Source organism: Mirounga leonina, unplaced genomic scaffold (assembly GCF_011800145.1).
Source record: "Mirounga leonina isolate KUSES-001 unplaced genomic scaffold, KU_Mleo_1.0 Mir_166, whole genome shotgun sequence".
Taxonomy (NCBI): Eukaryota; Metazoa; Chordata; class Mammalia; order Carnivora; family Phocidae; genus Mirounga; species Mirounga leonina.
The window spans coordinates 15,018,774-15,037,292 of record NW_023270418.1 but is presented as its reverse complement, the minus strand read 5'-3'; the positions used below and the strand labels follow the sequence as shown (position 1 = coordinate 15,037,292).

The window sequence follows — 18,519 nt, the reverse complement described above, 5'->3', positions numbered from 1 at the left end:
CTTGTTGTGAGTATCAGAAGAGTCAGTTACACGCGCAAAAAACATCTAGGCTAGTGCCGGGCACATAAGAGCTTGTCTGTGTTTCCCTTGGTGGACTCTGCCTCTCAAAGTTCGAGTCTCTGCCATGATCTGATACGTTTCCTTCATTATCAGGGGAGGCGGTGGTCAGGGTAGAGCCAAGAAAGAGAAGAAACGAAGCAAAATTATTTTGCTTATTAATTAATTAGTTAATTAATTAATAGTGCTTGCGGCCATTACAGTGACAGGCACCAGATAAACACATACACAGAACTGAAGGTCAGTGTCCTCTGCCATCGCCATCGGCCGCTTTGGACGGTTATGCAGGCAGACGTCTAACCTTTATAGAATTAAGCATTCCCTGACATTTTTATTTGCGGCTCTTCTTTTTATTCCTCCCCCGCCCCCCGCCTTTATTTAGTCTGCTTTCCACTGTGAGGGTCCAGCTGCCGGCTTCACTCAGATGCGCTTACAGTAATTTTCAGTTAAGCTTTAGTTTACAGTCTGTGTAAATAACGAGCTGGAGGCAGACTCGGTAAATGGCAGCACAGGCTGGAGTCAGAGCTCGGCTCTCTGATGGCCGCTGTAGGAGTCTGGGTGTCAGGCTCGGAGGGTCAAGGTGGGGAGGGAAGTGCTCTGCCACAGCTGAGCAGGCATCCTGGAAATCGAGACATTTGCAGGGTCAAGGGCAGGCATTTGTGGCCAGAACCTACCTTCCCCCCACCCGCCGCCTCCAAACTTCGGTGTAAAATACGTTGCTGTTCCCCATTCTTCCCCCCTTTCCCGCACCCACGCCCTTGGCCATGTAACCCTGCAGTTTTGCTCTCTGAGGCAGAGCGGATTTCCCACCCCACGGAGCCTGGGCTTGGCTGTGTGATTTATTCTGGCCGATGGGGCCACAGTGTGCCACGGGCAGAGCCTTAAAATGTGCTCGTACAGCTGGGGATGGGCTTTTGCACTTCTAACACTGCCAGGAGAAAAACACGCCCTGGGTGGCCCATGTCTCCCGGAAGAAAGAGAAACAGGTGGAGCAAACCTGAACCCAGCTTGGAGGGAGGAGGCGAACCTGGCCCCCATCAGCTGAACCCAACCCTCCCAAACTGTGGACCGGGTAGAATTCTCGCGTCGTGCAATTCACACCACGTTTTGAAATATTCACTGATGTTTACTCATCTGACAATGTTGGCTTGAGTACTAACAATCTGGGAGTGGGGAGTGCATAGGCAGAGGTGGGAGCAGTGCGGGAATGATCTATTCCCTTGCATATCTCCTTCACTGGCCTCTAAATTCCTCGAGGCCTGGGGCTGGGTCTTACTCCTCCCTGCTCGGTGGTCCGGCATCTAAGACAGTGCCTCGATGAGATCAGCACCAGTAGTCACGAAGCGACCGTGACCCCCGGCAGCCTCTTGATCCAGAGTGCTTCCTCCGTGCCAAGCCCTACGCTAAGCCCTTCACAACATTATTTTATTGGAGAGTCACAATAAATGAGGAGATGGGTCTGGTCCTCATTTTCCAGAGGAGAAAACGGAGTCTTGGAGAGGCGACTTCATCAGCGCTTAACTCTCAACTGTGCAGAGCAAGCCCATTCCATTCTCTGCCACACGCTGAGCCTCCATTTTCTCGGCCACAGTTCCATCTTGAACAGCATCCCCAAGCGGTTCACCCAGAGCCCCTCACTTTCTCCCTTGTTGTTTTCAGTTTGTTCACCTGGTCACCCACTCTAAACGGCAAGATCCTAGGGGGGCAGGGATTGTGTCTTTAGACCACAGTAGTGAAGAACTTCAGCTCTGAGATCACAAGAGTGTGGGTTTCAGGGGCGCCTGGGTGGTTCAGTTGGTTAAGCGACTGCCTTTGGCTCAGGTCATGATCCTGGAGTCCCGGGATCGAGTCCCGCATCGGGCTCCCTGCTCAGCAGGGGGTCTGCTTCTCCTTCTGACCCTCCCCCTTCTCATGCTCTAGCTCATTCTCTCTAATAAATAAATAAATAATCTCTAAAAAAAAGAGTGTGGGTTTCAAACCCAGGCTCTGCCATTTACTGGATGACTGGACAGTCAGGGTTCTCTAGAGGAACAGAACCAATAGAAGCCTAGATAGATAGATAAGACAGATAGATGGATGGACAGACAGACAGACATAGATATTTACACTACGAAGCCCTGGCGCAGGTGATTCTGGAGGCTGAGATGTCCCATGATCTGCCCTCTGCAGGCTGGAGGCCCAGGGAAGCTGGTGGTACAGTTCCAGTCCAAACCCAGATGTCTGAGAACCAGGGAGCCAAGGGTATAAATCCCTGTCTGAGTCTAAAAGCCCAAAGACTGGGAGCACCAATGTCACAAAGTCTCAAGGCAGGAGAAGATGGATGTTTCAGCTCAAGCGGAGTGAATCTGCCCTTCCTCTGCCTTTTTGCCTTCAATGAATTGGGTGAGACCCACCTGCACCAGGGAGGGCCCTCTGCTTTACTCACTCTACGGATCCAAACGTTAACCTCTTCCAGAAACAAGCCCCACAGACACACCCAGAAACGTTTCAGCAATTCTCTGGTCATCCTTAGCCCAGCTGAAGGGATACATAAACTCAACCATCACAATCACCTTATGCAAAAATCCCACCAGCTCCCTAACCTCATTTTCCTTCCCTGTAAAACGGGGAATAGGAGGAACTTCTTCAATAGATTCTGGTAAGGGATAAAATGCTCATGCCTGGAGCCCAGCACGCAGTGAGTGTTTACTAAGACTAGTGATCGCTGCTCTCTCTTCACGGGTTCGCAGGGGCAGGCACTGCCTTCTCCAGGAAGCCAGTCGGTCTCCTGGCTTTGCTGCGCTCTCAGCCCTGCAGGCCAGAGGAAATTTTTCGGCTTATATCCTGGGAGAGAAGTACAAGAGCTCCGCATTCCTAGCCTGACTCACCTCTGACAGTCCACCACGCTTCGCTCGTTCACAAGAGCCTGCCCTCCCTGCTGGAACACTGCTGGCAGATACCACTTCTCCTGAATTCCATACCAGGCAATTTTCCCCCAGAATGATAATCATGGGATCCCTGTGCCGCACCCTCTCCTCAGACCCACGGTGAGGCCTCGCTGGTCGGCCGTGCAGCCCCGGAGTGGAGCCTCCCAGGCCAGCACCCTGTCCACGATGCCGTGGGATGCCCGGGAGTATGTGCCTACTCGATGGCATGCCCATACTGTTCCTACGCACACTGTGCCATGGGCTGCAACGTCTGCACCCCAGCCTCGCCCCTGCGCTGCACCACCCGTCACTCCTCCTCCCCTCCTCCCATAGTGAGGCGGTGATCCCTCTCCCTCGGAACACCTCTGCTTCAGCAGCATGCTCAACTTAGGCCAGCTGCACGGATCTCACTCCTCTAATTTGCTCCCATAAATCACTCCTCCCTTCCCTTGGCCCCTGCTCTTCTGTCTGGATTGTTCCTCTAGCCGTCTATTCATTTCCTCCCATTGTGTATCCGGCATATGGTTACCGAGTGTCAACTATGTGCTGGGCAGTGGGCACAGGGCAGCGAATGGGAGAGGCACTTCGGCCTCGTTGCTGAAGGAGTCAAAGCGTGCTGGAGTCTGGAGCTGGGGTGGTGGATTCAAATCTGACCCTTCACCTATCGGCTGACTGACCCAGAGCAAATGAACTAACCTCTCTGGGCCTCATTTTCCCTGTTGATAAAATGTAGATAATAGTTACTGCCTCCTGGGGTTCTCACGGTTTAAATGGATGACACATACAGAGCGTTCAGAGAAGTGCCTGGCACAGAGTAAACACGCACAGGACAGACCCCACTTACTACGACTATGGCAACAACTACCACCACCTATGGGGTAAAAATATCACTATTCTGGCAAAGGCGACTACACGGCCTTTATGAAGGAGAAGAATGTGGTATTATGAAGTCATCCAGAGGGAGGATCTGACCACTTAAAAAAAAAATGTTTGCTGTATCATCACACAGCTTCATCTTCTTTCTGAACATAAATCCCTAGAAGACAAGGACTGTCACATGCTACTTGTGAATTTGTCTCCAGACTAGAAATATAGCTGAGGGAGTCTAGGTAGTGTATTTATTAAAAGCAAAGCAGACAAGGGTACAAAGACAATTTCAATGGAGGAAGAACAGTCTTTGCAACAAAAGGGGCTGGGACAACTGGATATCCACAGGCAAAGGGATGAAGTTGGACGCCTCCCTCACACCACACATAAAAACAGACTCAAAACGCATCAGAGACCTAAATGTATGAGCCACGACTATAAAATTCTTAGGAAAAAAGAGTAGGAATAAATCTTTGGCACCTTGGATTAGGCAGTGACTTAGGAGATCTGATACTAAAAAGACAAACAACAAAAGAAAAAAACACATGCATCGGACTTTACCAAAATTAAAAACTTTTGTGCTACAAAAGATACCATTAAGCAAGTGGAAAAGACAACCCACAGAATGGGAGAAAATATTTGCAAATCGTAAAACTGATAAAGCACTTGTTTGGAGAAAATATATTTAAAAACCCCTGTGGCTGGGGGTATCCTATGCTGGGAAAGGAGTGGAGGGCTGAGAACAAACCTTAGGGTCCCTGATACTGCAAAGTGTAAACAAAGCACTTTTAATGAAAAATAATAAGGAACAAGGATGGAAGCAAAAAAAAAGACAAGAGCAGAACCAAGCTTAGTTGAGGATCTAGCAAATTAGTATAGTTCCTTCTAGTTTTTGTTTCACGTTTCAGTTCATATTCCAGCTTTAAATATAGCCTGTTTAAAATATGACGTGAAGCCGTACTTTAACACCCTCTGTGCGAATTTTGCAATTCTAATGGAAAACACGCCATAAATTAGTCTGAGGTGACTTGTCTTTTCCAAATGTCTCAGAGTGTGATCGTCTAGAATGGATGATCAGTGACTCCAGAGACTTTTTTTTCTCCCTTTTCTTCCAAATTCTACTTCACCACTTTTGCTCTAAAAGATCACTCTTGCAACCAGAAGGCAAATCTTTGTTCTTGCTCCTGAATAATCAAAGTAAATGTCCTCCACACAAATCAAGATTTACACACAGCTTTTTAACCAGTGCCGGTCCATAGAAATGGAGAGAACCTCATAATGTAGGGGCCTTTCTTACTCAGTGGTGCATTTCAGGTACCTAAGATTCAGTAATATTTGTTGAGTGAACAAAGGCTGATGTCAGATTCACTTCTGTTATTTACCAGTAAGACAGTTTCTCCAAGTACGTAGCCAGAGAAACGTTATCATGGAGACACTTCGGAGGCCCCTCGCTGAGCATCTCTGCCTCGCCAGTAGAAGGTCTGCTCCACCCCCTCCTGTATCTGAACATTCACCCTCTGGAATGTTCCATGCCTACTTCCACTTTTGTCAGGCCAGGAAGCAAGATGCCAGATGGAACGAAGCCTGTGGCCCGGCTCCTTGTGGGAGGCAGGAAGGAGAAAAACCTTGTGAGCTGGCAGAGGCCGAGCACCCTGGAGAGGTCACGTGATTCTTCTACATTTAGTGCTCCTCCAGAGAGGGAAAGGCTTGGGCCTGCAGCTACATGGTGGTTGGTTGTACAGGGGAAGCTGCTGACCCACAGGGAATGCAATCCACACTTAGGAATACCTGCTCTGAGCTAAGTGCTCGGCAGCCTTCTCTCACTTTTCCGTCCCGCAATCCTGGAGGCAGGGCTTGTCACCTTGGTGTTGAAGAGGCTCCGAGTGGTTAAGTCACTTGCCCAAAGCCACAAAGCTACTAGCAGGTAGAGCTGCTGCCTGACCGCATGCCAAGTCTGAGCTCTTCAGTGTTGTACCGTGAACACGTCTGATAGAGTCGCTAAGGTGAGGGTAGGAGAGGTCTTGCTCCTAAAATTCACACCCAAAGCCTGATGGACTCTTTTCTTTTCTTTTGACTTTCTCCCATCTAATGTTCTCCTCCGTGCCTGGCACAGGGCTGGCCAGGGAAAATAAAGGTCCCCCAGGTCTCTGTGGGTCAGGGATTAGGATTCAGCTTCTGTGAGAAGCACCTGACACACCCTCCATGGATCACACCTGAAGTGTGATCACGCTTGGGGAATGTGACTGTGGGGTGACCAGGAGTAGCTTCGTGTGACTGAAACGTGACACAGCAGAGTCTGGGGGTCAGCAGCCTTTCTGGCCTACGTGTTCGACACCATGTGCGAGAGCACACTCAGGAACACAAGGACCACATGAAAGCTCTCTTGGGAACTGAGGGGCCCAGTGAAGGGTTCGGGCCAATCAGCGGCTCAATCAATGGCTCAGAGAGATGCCTTCCGATGGAATGGGGTTCCAATGAGCTACTGCTGCATAACAAATCATCCTCAAATTTAATGACTTTGATTATCTCTCACAGTTTCTGTGGTTCAGGAACTCAGGAAAGGAGCAATAGTTCTGGCTTGGGGTCTCACATGTGGGGGCTGCACAGACACTGCTCTCTCTCCACGGGCCTCCCCATGGTCTCTCTGTGTAGACTGGTTTGGGCTTCCTTACAATATGGCAGCCTGAGGGCAGGTGGACTCTTTACATGGCAGCTGAAGCTTTCTGGAGGGACTCTTCCAGAGAGCAAGGAGGAAGCTGCACTCCCTTTGCCTTCCTAGCCGTGGAAGTCACAGAGCGTGTCACTTCTACGACACTCTATTAGGCAAAACAGTCACAAACGCTGGCCCAGTGTCCAGGGGAAGGGACAGGGGCTCCAGTTCTTGATGAGAAGAATGGCAAGGAATTTGTGGACATACTTTAAAATGGCCACACTGTGGTTGGGAGAAAGAGAGAGAAGTAATTCGCTGTGGATAGCATGGAGATGTGTGAGGTGGGGAGGGAGCAATCATGCGGTCACTTCCCCATACACACAGCCTATTTCCAGAAGGGAAGCAGGCAGGCACTGGTAGACCAAAACAGTCGGAAAAATGAATAAATAAAACGTTCTGAGCCACACGGGAAAGGCTGCCTAACAAATCAGCTAGTGAGGACAAAACATCTGTCCTTGGAGATTTCCTTCAGATGCAGAGTGAGCCAGATCTGAGGCCCACTGGCTTCTGCAAAAAAAGCAAATGACAAGTCAGGTTCCTGTCATTTGAAGAATAACTATCGCCTTGATCAAACTCCGAGATCAAGGTAAAAGCTTGGCTCTCAAAGAATCACACAACAGGTTTACAATAAATGAGTCCATGAAAGAAGAAACAAACATGTCAAGTGCCTCTCCAATTAGGCACCTGGGATGGCGAGGGGCTGCCCCAGAATACTCAGGCTTGTTTGGTGGAGAGGCCCAGGAAGCAAAGCGCACGCTGAGTGTCCTCTTTTGGGCTGCGTGACTAATGCCACTCACACGAGTCTGGGGTCTCGTGGTGGCCAAGGCAAAAAACCACTGCCCAGGGTAGGCTACTGGCATAAAGCAGCCTCGATCTCCTGGCTCAGTTTGCAAAAGTCTGTGGCAGACACGGGCTCATTTTTCCCCTAACATGCACCCATTATCTCCTCTTCTGCCTCTCAGAACATTTACTCCTGAGTTTTAGCTGGGCAGATGAGTACCCACAATGATAAAGAATACATGCCCCAGCCTCTCGTGCAGCTAGCTGTGGGCAGGTGACTATGCTGAGGTCACTGGATTATGAATAAAGATGAAGTGGCCCGTCCTGGTTTTCTCCTTCTTTCCAATGTCTGGGATTCATGGCCATTGGAGCAGCTTTGGGAGCGCTGAGGAGGTCTGAGCGCCCTGTTGGCCCAGACCACTCATCTCTGGGGTGTAATATGTGAGAGATTTCATCTTATTTAAGGAACTTATTGAAAATATCACCTCTACCTTATTTTAGCCACTGTACTTAGCCAATCCCCTAACTAATACGGAGTTCCCGGACCACCACCAGTCTTCCAAACTAAGAACCTCATGTTGGAAAAAATCAGGGAAGAAACACTTGACGTGGATTCTAAAGGTCCCCAAGGAATTTGCATGTTTCCCTCTTTTCTCTGCCTCTCCCATCTTCCTGTTCCCTGCTGCTTGTCTGAATACAAAACATATGCCTTCCATGACTCAAGGAATGGCTGATGCTGATTATCACCTGCAGTCCACTTGAGTCAGCTCATGTGGAAGGGAAGGTTTACTCTGGGAGACAGAGGCCTTGGGCCTCATGGGAACCAGGGCAGAGAATTGGGGGGCCACAGAGAATAAAGCCAACACTATCTCTTTCTCTATCTGGGGGGCTGCCACCTGTGGCCTCTTAGGCAGGTCCTCCAGGCAGACGTGCACCCCTACTCTGAATTCTGACCTTCCCAGCTGTGGCTTCCATGTGGCCGTGCCCTGTCCTTCCATGCTTGCTCAGCCTCTTAAGGCGGACTCAGCCCTGAGCATCTGAGTTTAAGGGAGACATTCTGATTTGCTGCTGGCCAGCCCATGAACAGACTGGCCTTGAGTCATGTGTCCATGCTTCATTGGGTCCACAGTGGCTTAGGTGGTTAGGAACAGTCTTGGAGCATGGAGGGCTGGTCCTTCCAAAGGTCGTGAGTGGAGTACACAGTCGGGAAGGAGCTCAGGTTAGGGCAGCTAATACAACATATCTAATATGTGTTGGTATCCAGAATACAGAGCACATTAATTCATACTCTCAAATGCAAGGGTTAATGCAACATTCTTCAAGTTGGTAGTGTTGGTCAAAGGGGTGGTTGTGCATTCCTGGGTTCTCTCTCAACTGAAAGTTAAGCTACTGGAGAACAGAGCAGCTCCTAGGAATTCTCTTGACTTCTCACAGCACCTAGCAGAGTGCTCCCTGCTGAAGACCTTCAATAAAAGCTGATTACCAGTACAAATTTGAGCAGCTCACGTGATAACAGAAGGGACAAGATCTCAAGGAAGAAAACTCACGGAAGGAGAACATGGCTCTGTGTCATTTTGTGGCATTCCAGAACCATAGATTAACCAGCCTGATAACCTGCCGAGTTTCCATACAGCAACAAGGAGAAAATGAGAAAGAGGTCCTCCAGGAGCATCTGGGAGAATGTGACAAGATACTTGCAACATCAGGGCACATTTCCACTTTTCACAGGCCAGAGTTCTCAGATAACCACATTGGGGCCAAAAAAGAAAGATAATCACAGGACTGCATAACCCGAGAAGGACACTCAAGCTATTAGTCAAGGGTAGGGGATGGGGAATATCCAGCCTATGGTCATCAACCCTCCCAAACAATTCTCATCCTGGGGAATTCACAGAATCTATTATTTATAGTTTCCCCAAATCTCAGTTAGACTTCTGCTTGGTGGGATAGCAGAGCCCAAGAAGAGCCACAGAGAATCAGAATTCTCATTGTATGCAATGATAATCAGCCCCTCCTATGAAATCCCTTATCAGGGTTGAGCATCTCATTTCCCCTGATTGTCTTCCTCTGACTCTACCTTCCAAGGGAAGCATGCAGGGAGCGGGTCTCCACGGGCCGGCTCCAACCCACCCTGACAGCTTCCCGCCCCACCACGCACCCCCACCCCCCCCACACACATATGCACACTTTGTTCCTGCCCTACCCCCTCTGGCTGGATGCCCAACCTCCTGCTTGTTTCTGCGTCCACTTTTATTTATCCTTAAAGACTGGGCAGAGACTTCTCTTCTCTGAAGTCCTGCCATACTAGCCTAAGGAAACTGTCATTCCTCACTGTCCCAGTCATGCCCTCATGTCTCCCACGGCGAGCTACTCAGTCCTCTGCTATAGCATTTATCACACTCTCGGGTAATTATCTACAGGGCTTTGTTTCTCCCCTGCAGACTGGGAGCAATTTTAATCTGATCTAGCTGTGTGTTTCTTCCAGAACCTGGGTGGGGGCCAGGCAACAGGAGGCACTCTGCGAATACTTTGTGCGAATGAGTATCAAGAAGAGTTAGGAAAGTAATAGGGTGCTGGGGAAGGGGGGGGATACGGGGAACTGAGGGCCACAAGCTGTCCACAGATGGGACAGACAGATGTCCCCTGCATAATCAAGCAGCAGCTCCAAAAACTTGCAAAGCAGACTTGCAGAGAGGCAGTAAGCCCCACATGGGGTTCGCTGTCTCAGGTGTCCAGACTGGACGTCCCCACATGCCAAGGAGAGGGGGGGACAGATGGACAGACGGAGGCGGAAGCCAGAAGAGCCAAAAGAAGGGGGATGTGTGCAAGCAATGAATGGGGGAGCTTAAAGAAATAGCTCTGAAGATTACCAGGGGGGCTGCGAGATCAGGAAGCAATTACAGTCTCGAGAGGAGAATCATTCCGACTTGCTTCTCAATGAGGGACAGTTCAGTTCAAGGAAAGGAAGCTTTCGTGATGCAAACACTCAATTATGAAGAAGAAAACCCCACAGGTACAGAGAGATGGCAATAGACGTCTCCCATCCTCCTCCTGTTCCTTCCAACAAACTCAGCATCTCTGCCTTTCCCAGCCTAGCTGGGCTCTCAAACTCTCAAATTAAAAGGGGGAAAAAGGCTCCCACAATCCTGCCATTAATAATACCTCCAGCAGCTTTATTCTAAGCAAAGCCAAATGAGTTTTTTTGCGGTGATGGTTCTTTCCTAGGGCCCGTCTAGCATAGCTCTTGGCATCCCTTGGTGGCCAAAGCTTTGTAGTCAATACTGACTACCCATCAAATTGGAGGTTGTGACATTTTGGGTTGGATCCCCTAAATGCAGACTAGTATTTTTTTAAATATAGAAAGGTCTTTTCCATTCACACTTGAAAAAGTACAATAACAACTAGTATTCTCCCATCTCATGCCCTCCACGATTTCTCTAGAAATGATCTTTGGCTGTTGAGTCACTTGGTTTTATCTTGCTGCATTCCCTCGGCTCTCCTGCATTCTTTGCGGTGTTTGAGAGGGTAGGGCAAGCGGCAATCACCATCCCTAATTCCTCCTTCCTGGGGCTAGATATTTATTCATTGGAAGCCTGGGCTCCAGCTCTCACCCACAGGCAGTGGCTGGTGAATTTAGGTTGGCTGGGGCATCGGGACAGGCCGGGGAAAGATACAAGTGCAACTGTCCTCAGGTCCTAGAAACAGAGGTGCTGATGGTCTCAGTCAGACACTTGCAGGGGTGCTGACTCGGACTCCAGTTCCAGCACTGCTGTGGAGACCAGGGTAATGAGGCCTGCCTTCCACCAAGTCCAGGAAATGAGCTTCTTGAAATATAAGCTGGGAGACGTCCTCTGAACCAAGCGCGGCTCTGCAACCCCAAAGAGCAGGCAGAGTGGCAACCGCCCCCCCACCTCTGCCGAGGACTCATTCTCGACTACCATCCCCTTCACACGCCACAGGCTTTCACTTCTCTCTCGGCCCTGGTGCTCTGGTCACTCTCCAGCACTTCATGCCCCCTTGTTCCTATTTCTACTGCGACACTCGGCGTATAGCTGTGCCCTGCCTGAGTGTGGCTTCCTGGGGGCTGCAGGAGTTTGCTAGGGCTGCTGTGAACAGAGCACCACACCCCAGATGGCTTAGACAATAGAAATTTACGGTCTCGCCGTTCTGGAGGCTGGATGGTGGCGGGGCTGGCTCCTTCCGAGGGCTGGAGGATCTTCTCTATGCCTCTCCCCTAACTGCGGCTAGCTTGCTGGGAATCTCTGAAGCCCTTTGGCTCATAGACATATCACCCCCAATTTCTGCCTTCGTGTTCACGTGGCGTGTCTGTGTCCAAATGTGTCCTTTTTTATAAGGGCACTACTCAGACTGGACTAGAGGCCCACCTGACTCCAGTAGGACCTCATCTTAACTAATTACATCTGCAATGACCCTATTTCCAAATAAGGTCACATCCTGAGACATGGGGGGGGGGTGCGGTTAGAACTTCAACATATGAATTTGGGAGGACAAAATTCAAGAGAGGCCAAGGCCATTACTGTATCCTGTGTATGCAGCCTAAGCCCTGGCACATAGAGGCACCCCATGACCTGCCCACTGACAAAACACCAGTATGGACTGCTTGTTGGCTCTCTCTCGCTCTCTCTCTGTCCCTCCCTCCTTCAATCTCTCTCTCTCTTTCACACACACACACACACACACACATACACACTTCTATAGAAGAAACAGGACAAAGCTGTCACTGTTAGCTTCTGGGGAGGTGCCAAACCTCACAACCAGCTTTCCAAATTCTCCTTGAGCATTATCACCAGGATACAGCACGCAAGATAAAGAAACCGCAACCCAATTGCCAAAATACTCAATTAACTATCTTGGCATTGGTGGCTTTTTTAGAAATGCTTAACTCTCCAGCATTTCTCATGGAGTGGGAAGGTGGACAGGCATCATTAGTCTTTCCTACTGAAAGGAAAACCTGAGTACAAAAAGAGGGGAAACGCACTAGCCTTCGTATGCAGCCTTCTCCTCGAGCTCACAGGACCAAGGGCCGGGTGTGCACAGACCACCTGGAGCTCCTGGTCCCGGGTGAGTGATAACCAGATGGCAGTGTCACAAGGTGGCATGAAGAATGTTTGTTTGTTGCCATCCTGGCTTCACCATTTACTCGCTACATGGACAAAAGAGAACCACGAACAACCCGTGTGCTCCTCGAGCTCTTCATCTAGAAATGGGAGTCATTTTCTGGGTGAGGACCTTCTCTCATGGGAATTTTGTGGGACTGGATAGGAACATACAGGTACGATGCTCAAACTGGCATCTGCCATTTACTTAGTGCACAGAGTGATGGCTACTCATGCATGTATGCATCGCCTATGTGCCTCATGTCCTTTCCCAGGCCCGACCCTCTCACCGTCACCTGAGTCTTCAGAAGCTCTCTCTGTGATGACAGCAATCAGAACTGGGACCCACTTAAGAGGTATTCATTTTATTAGTTATTCGTTATTATATAACAAATTACTCCAAAATGTATAGGCTTAGAAAACCCAACGTGTATTTTCTGCCAGTTTCCGTGGGTCCAAATCCCAGGAGTGGCTTAGCTCTGCCTCAAGACCTCTTACAAGTTTACAGTCAAAGTGCGTGTCTGGGCCACAGACAGCTCAAGCCTGGGCTAGTTGGAGGAGCCACTTCCAAGCTCCATCAGGCGGCCTCTGACAGGACTCAGGTCCTCGCTGGCTTTGGATCAGAGCCCTACCCAGTTCCTTGCCACGGGAGCCCCTCCACGAGGCAGTTCGCAAGATGGCAGCCGGCTTCCGTCCGCATAAGCAGGAGAGAGCAAGCAAAACAGACGCCAAAATCTTTTCTAATCCAATCTTGGAAGTGGCAATCAACTGTGCTGTACTTTCTTTACTCAAATTGAGTCGCCATCTCTACACCCATGTTCACAGCAGCCAAAAGGTGGAAGCAACTCAAATGTCCATCAGCAGGTGAATGAATAAACAAAATGTGGTACAGACATATGATGGAGTATTATTCAGCCTTAATTAAAAAGGAAGGAAATCCTGACACACGCTACAGCATGCATGAACCTTGAGGACATTCCGCTAAGTGAAATAAGCAGTCACAGAATGACAAATACTGTACGGTTCCACTTGCATGCGTTGTCATAGAGTCAAATTCACAGAAACAGAAAGTTGAAATGTGGTTGTCAGGGGTTGGAGTGGAGGACAGGGAGCTGTTTAATGGGGACAGAGTTTCAGTTCTGCAAGATGAAAAAGTTCTGGAGATAGGTTGCACAACAATGTGAATATACTCAACACCATGGAACTACACACTTAATGGTTAAGGTGGTAAATTTACATTATGTGTATTTTTCCACAATTAAAAAAAAAAAAAAACAAATCATGCCAGTCATAAGGTCTTGATCACATTCAAAGGATGGGATTATACCAGGGTGTGAACTTCACCCAGGGGGTAAGGATCATTGCAGGATGCCTACCCCATTCGGTCATTTATCCAAAGTTGAAAAGAATCAATCTGTTTAGTTAGGATTGAATCCAACATATCTGAAGCTACCTGAGTGCTGGCCACACCCTACATCTTCCCAGCAGTACCTGCTGACTCCCAGATGTGCTCCTAAGAAAGAGAAAAGCCACATGCAAGGCTGCTTTTGGAATTGCCTGGTAAATAGGCTGTGTTTCCAATCAATGAATCCCCAATTAAAAATCCATTGCACCACAGTGTTCTTTGGTCTCTGTTACATCCCGAATGGAACAGAAAGGTATGGTAATGAATGGTTGCACTTTCACGGTCCACTCCCACTTCCAAGTCCTGACAGTCTGTGTTAGTTTTAAAGGCCAAGGATAAAGAAGGGGACTAAATCGGGATGAGCAAGAAGGGGAGGAGAGGCGCACACAGCTGGTGTCTTTAAAGTGGAGACGCTGCTTTTTCATACCCTCATCAAGTCAGAAGAAAAGTATTTCAAGCACCCTATTTCCTGTCTTTGGGCCAGTTCTCTCCACTCCATCCAAATAAACATTATAAAATATAATTTTCTTTTCCCACATCAATCGAAAGCAAAGACGCATTTTTCAAGGGCTGGGAGCCCAGCAGAAGCAGATAGGATATTTTCTGACTAAATGAGCTCATGTGCAGAAGGTGCTCAGCACCGTGTTTGGTGCATACTAAGACTAGATCAATGTTCGCTGTTAATAGGATGACCAATGGGCCAAACCCTGTGCTGTATAAGACCATATTTTGTCTAGTCAACATGCCTCTGAAATTCTTCAGGAAGACACTGCATGAAGCTCAGTCTCTCAAAAGCCCAGTACGAGTCAGGTTTGCGCCCAGCACTGGTACAATGGTATTCCTTTGTTCAAGCACCAAAATTAGGAGCCAGTTCACATTTAGAAGCTACATGATAGAGAAAAGCATAGCCTTTGGTACTAGAATCACACGGAGAGCAGGAGGATGCTCACATCCTAGGAGGAATGCAGCTGTAGACCGGCCAAGGGGCCAGCAGGTCCAGATTCTCATCTCATGCTCACTGTGGGGCATATTCCCATTGAGGGAATGAATGACAGAATCATCTACTCTATTTAAACAACAGTAAAATACTTATTAATAGATTGTGCATACTTGAACTTGCAAAGCTTAAACACATATACACTGTAATACGACAAATTAAACACAGCTTCCTGGGGCTCCTGGCTGGCTCAGGGGGTTAAGCGCCTGACTCTTGATTTCAGCTCAGGTCACGATCTCAGAGTAGGGAGATCCAGCCCCATGTCGGGCTCTGCACTAAGCGTGGAGTCAGCTTGAGATTCTCTCTCCCTCTCCCTCTGCCCCTCCCCCCTGCTCACGCTCGCACACTCGCTTGCTCCCCCTCTCTTTCTCAAAAAATCAATAAATAAACACAGCTTCATAACATAACACCCTACAAAGACATCTTTTCTAGTATACAGCACTTACTGAATCCACTCTGTGCTGGGCTCCATGCTACTAGGTAGGATCTGTGGGATTCGAGGGGGGGAAAAGGCACGCTTCCTGTTCTTTGGTAATTAGCATCAGTGCCTCTCCACAACGGGCACCCTTGCTCGGAGGCTGTCTTACTAAAAGGCACCAGACAGCTGTCTCCCACGTCCCGACGGGACTTGTTTTCTGAGAGCTCACTTTCCACAGGGCTGTCATTTGGGTACAGAAGGCACAAAGCTGAGATTCTAAGGGAAGCTTCACATCATGTATTTGCCAAGAGCTGGGCTTCGTGTGCATGTGTCCACCTCTGACTTACTCTACACCTCGTGTTTATAATACAAGAATACAATGCAGAGAGAGAGAGAAAGGAGCTGGACTTAGAAATACAAATTTCAACCAGCCATCAGAGAGATGGTTCTTAAGAGTGAGCAAAAAATCTGCTTCAGCAAAATGCAGGGACAAGCATGTGGAGGGTAGGGGGATGCTGCCAAAACCAAGTTTTAGACTTAGGGGTCGTTTTGCTGAACATCTCACGGCACCATTGGTGAGTCTAAGATACATGAACACATAGTAAACTATGTAAGAAATAGTATTTACAGAAAATGTTCCTCCAGCCCTCCTATCTATGCTCATACTTCCTTGACTTAGTGATTGTTCTTCCCTACTTGATATCCATCACAGCTGATGGCAGATGCCATAGGAGACAGACTGGCATATGTTTTGGTTTATAAAAATTTGACGTTGTGTGAAGGCTAGAAGCACCTTACTATTCGATCAGCAGTTTAGAAATTCCCAGGCAAGGGGTGCCTGGGTGGCTCAGCTGGTTGAGGATCTGACTCTTGGTTTCAGCTCAGGCCATGACATCAGGGCGGTGAGATCGAGCCCTGCATCAGACTTTGTGCTGAGCATGGAGCCTGCTTGGGACTCCCTCTCTCCTTCTCCCTCTGCCCCTCCCCACTTGTGAATTCTCATCTCTCTCTTAAAAAAAGAAAGCGGCTCCTGGGTGGCTCAGTCAGTTAAGCATCTGACTCTTGATTTTGGCTCAGGTCATGGTCTCAGGGTCGTGAGATCAGGCCCTGCATCAGGTTCCACACTGAGTATGGAGCCTGCTTGAGATTCTCTCTCACCCACTCCCTCTACCCCCACACCTGCTCACTTGTGCATGCTCTCTAAAAAAGCAAAAAAAAAGAATGAAAGAGAAGAAATTCCCAGGCAAATTACAGGATTAGAAACCTCTCTAAAGTTAGTATAAAACAGTGGTTCTCAGAATTACCATGTATTTGAACCACTTGGAAGACTCGTTAAAACACAGACTGCTGGGTTTACTTCCTGGGTTGATTCTGTTCGTCTGGGATGCAGCCTGAGCTCTGTGTTTCCAAAGAGTTCCTACATGATGCTGGTGATACTGGTCTCGGGATGATACTTTGAGAATCACTAGTAAAGGGAAAACTCAAGGAGAGGATTTTCCAGACGAGGACAATCAGAAGTTAATTCTACCCAAGATTCACCTCCCAGAGCTGTTCTCTGCACAAGTTTTGGCAAAATCTATGTTGATAAACATTTTATCTTTTCTTGTCTATGGACCTCAGGCATATAGACTTGGACTGGTCATAATCTCTGATGTGTGACCTACCCTCACCAGTGGCCTACGTAAGACCCATTCATTCATTCATTTATTTATTTTTAATAACATAATAAACATCAGCAAAAATAAAGGCTAGGACTTTGAAAAGGACCTACTTGTAATTTCACGGAGCTTATTCCATCCATCCTGCCTCCCAACATATGAGCTAAACAATTAGCCCCCTTCCTCTTGCTTTTCTGGTTTATAATTTTATTCAATCTATAAACTGTGGTATACACACAGAAGAATACCGAATAACAGTCCAAACAAATGAACTCTACCAACAAACAATAATGTGGGTGAATCACAGCAATAGGATATTAAGTGAAAAGAGTAGTGACTGCATACAGATCATATCAGTTTACAACATTAGAAATATATACTTTTTACGATGCCTTAATATGGATATACATTTTTAAATCTTTATATATTTTTTTAATCACTGAAAAAATACGTGTTTACCAGAAAAAAAGTCAATGAGTAAAGAAAAGTGCCTGGTCAGTTTTAACAGAAGAGGGTACGACCCCGCTGTATCCTTCTGGACTCCCTAAAAAGCTCACCTTCCCATCCCCCCAGCTGCATCCCTTCAGATTCCATAAAATCGCTCTGAGATCAAGAGTCCTGATAGGAGCAGGCAATTCACACAAGAGGGAACAAAGTAGTAAACAAACACATGGGGGAAAATGTTGACTCTGCTCATAATCAGAGAAATGCAAATTAAAGCATTTGGGAAGCTATCACTCTATGACTACTAAATTAGCAAAAATGGAAAAAATAGAACAGCAGTGAATGCCCGGGATATCAAGGTGACACTGACAGGCACAGACCAGGCTAGCACCCCTGTAAAGAAAAGAAAAAACTGTTTCCAACAGCTGCATGTGGAGGTGTAAGCCATGAACTGCACGGATGTCCCACTGTGCAGAATTTATCCTGAAGAAGTAATGCAAGGGAAGGAAACAATCCAGGTGGGCCCCAACAATGCAACAATTTAGAAAACCATGGTAGAGCATCCTGACCATACACAACCCAGCCGGGGCGAATTACGGTTTTGAAGAGAAAACATATACGTGCTACTTCATATGGGAGAAATATGAAATCCAAAATGGTAGGTGCGTTAGAGGTAAAAACAAGGGTAGAGGGGCTGCAAGGTAAAGTGCAAACATTAACATGGCTGTTGTATCTGGAGGGGGTATAGGTGTTGCTTTCGGTGTTTCTGTGGTGTGGTGATGCAATTATTTTTTTAAAGCTTTGGAGGCTTCCTACCTTGAGAGCTTTCACAGCTCTCCTCGTCGCTGTTGTCTTGACAGTTATTTTGCCCATCGCAAATGAAGCTCTTGTCAATGCAGAGGCCATTCTTACAGTGGTAGCGGGCGGTGGAACAAAGCAGAGGGTTCGCCGCTGTGAAGGGAAAACAGAGCAGGTCACCAGGGAGGCCAGCAAGTCCCATGCAGAACTCCCGGAACCAGGAGTGTGTCCTGCTCAGGAAGCAGGGAGCTCACGGGAACCCCGAGAACCTTTTCCAGCCACAGTGTGTCCTGCTCAGGAAGAAGTGAGCTCACAGGAACCCCGAGAACTTTCTCCAGCCAGAAGCGTGTCCTGCTCAAGAA

At 48.1% G+C, this 18,519-nt stretch overlaps 1 protein-coding gene across 3 annotated transcripts in view; it reads right to left on the bottom strand.

Annotated features, from left to right (window-relative positions):
• LDLRAD3 (low density lipoprotein receptor class A domain containing 3) overlaps window positions 1-18,519 on the bottom strand; it is a 201,990-nt gene that overhangs the window by 84,067 nt on the left and 99,404 nt on the right. For all 3 annotated transcript variants that reach the window (XM_035012581.1, XM_035012580.1, XM_035012579.1), the window contains exon 4: window positions 18,176-18,310. In XM_035012581.1, the coding sequence (XP_034868472.1) occupies window positions 18,176-18,310 (135 nt within the window). The remainder of the gene's footprint in view (window positions 1-18,175; window positions 18,311-18,519) is intronic.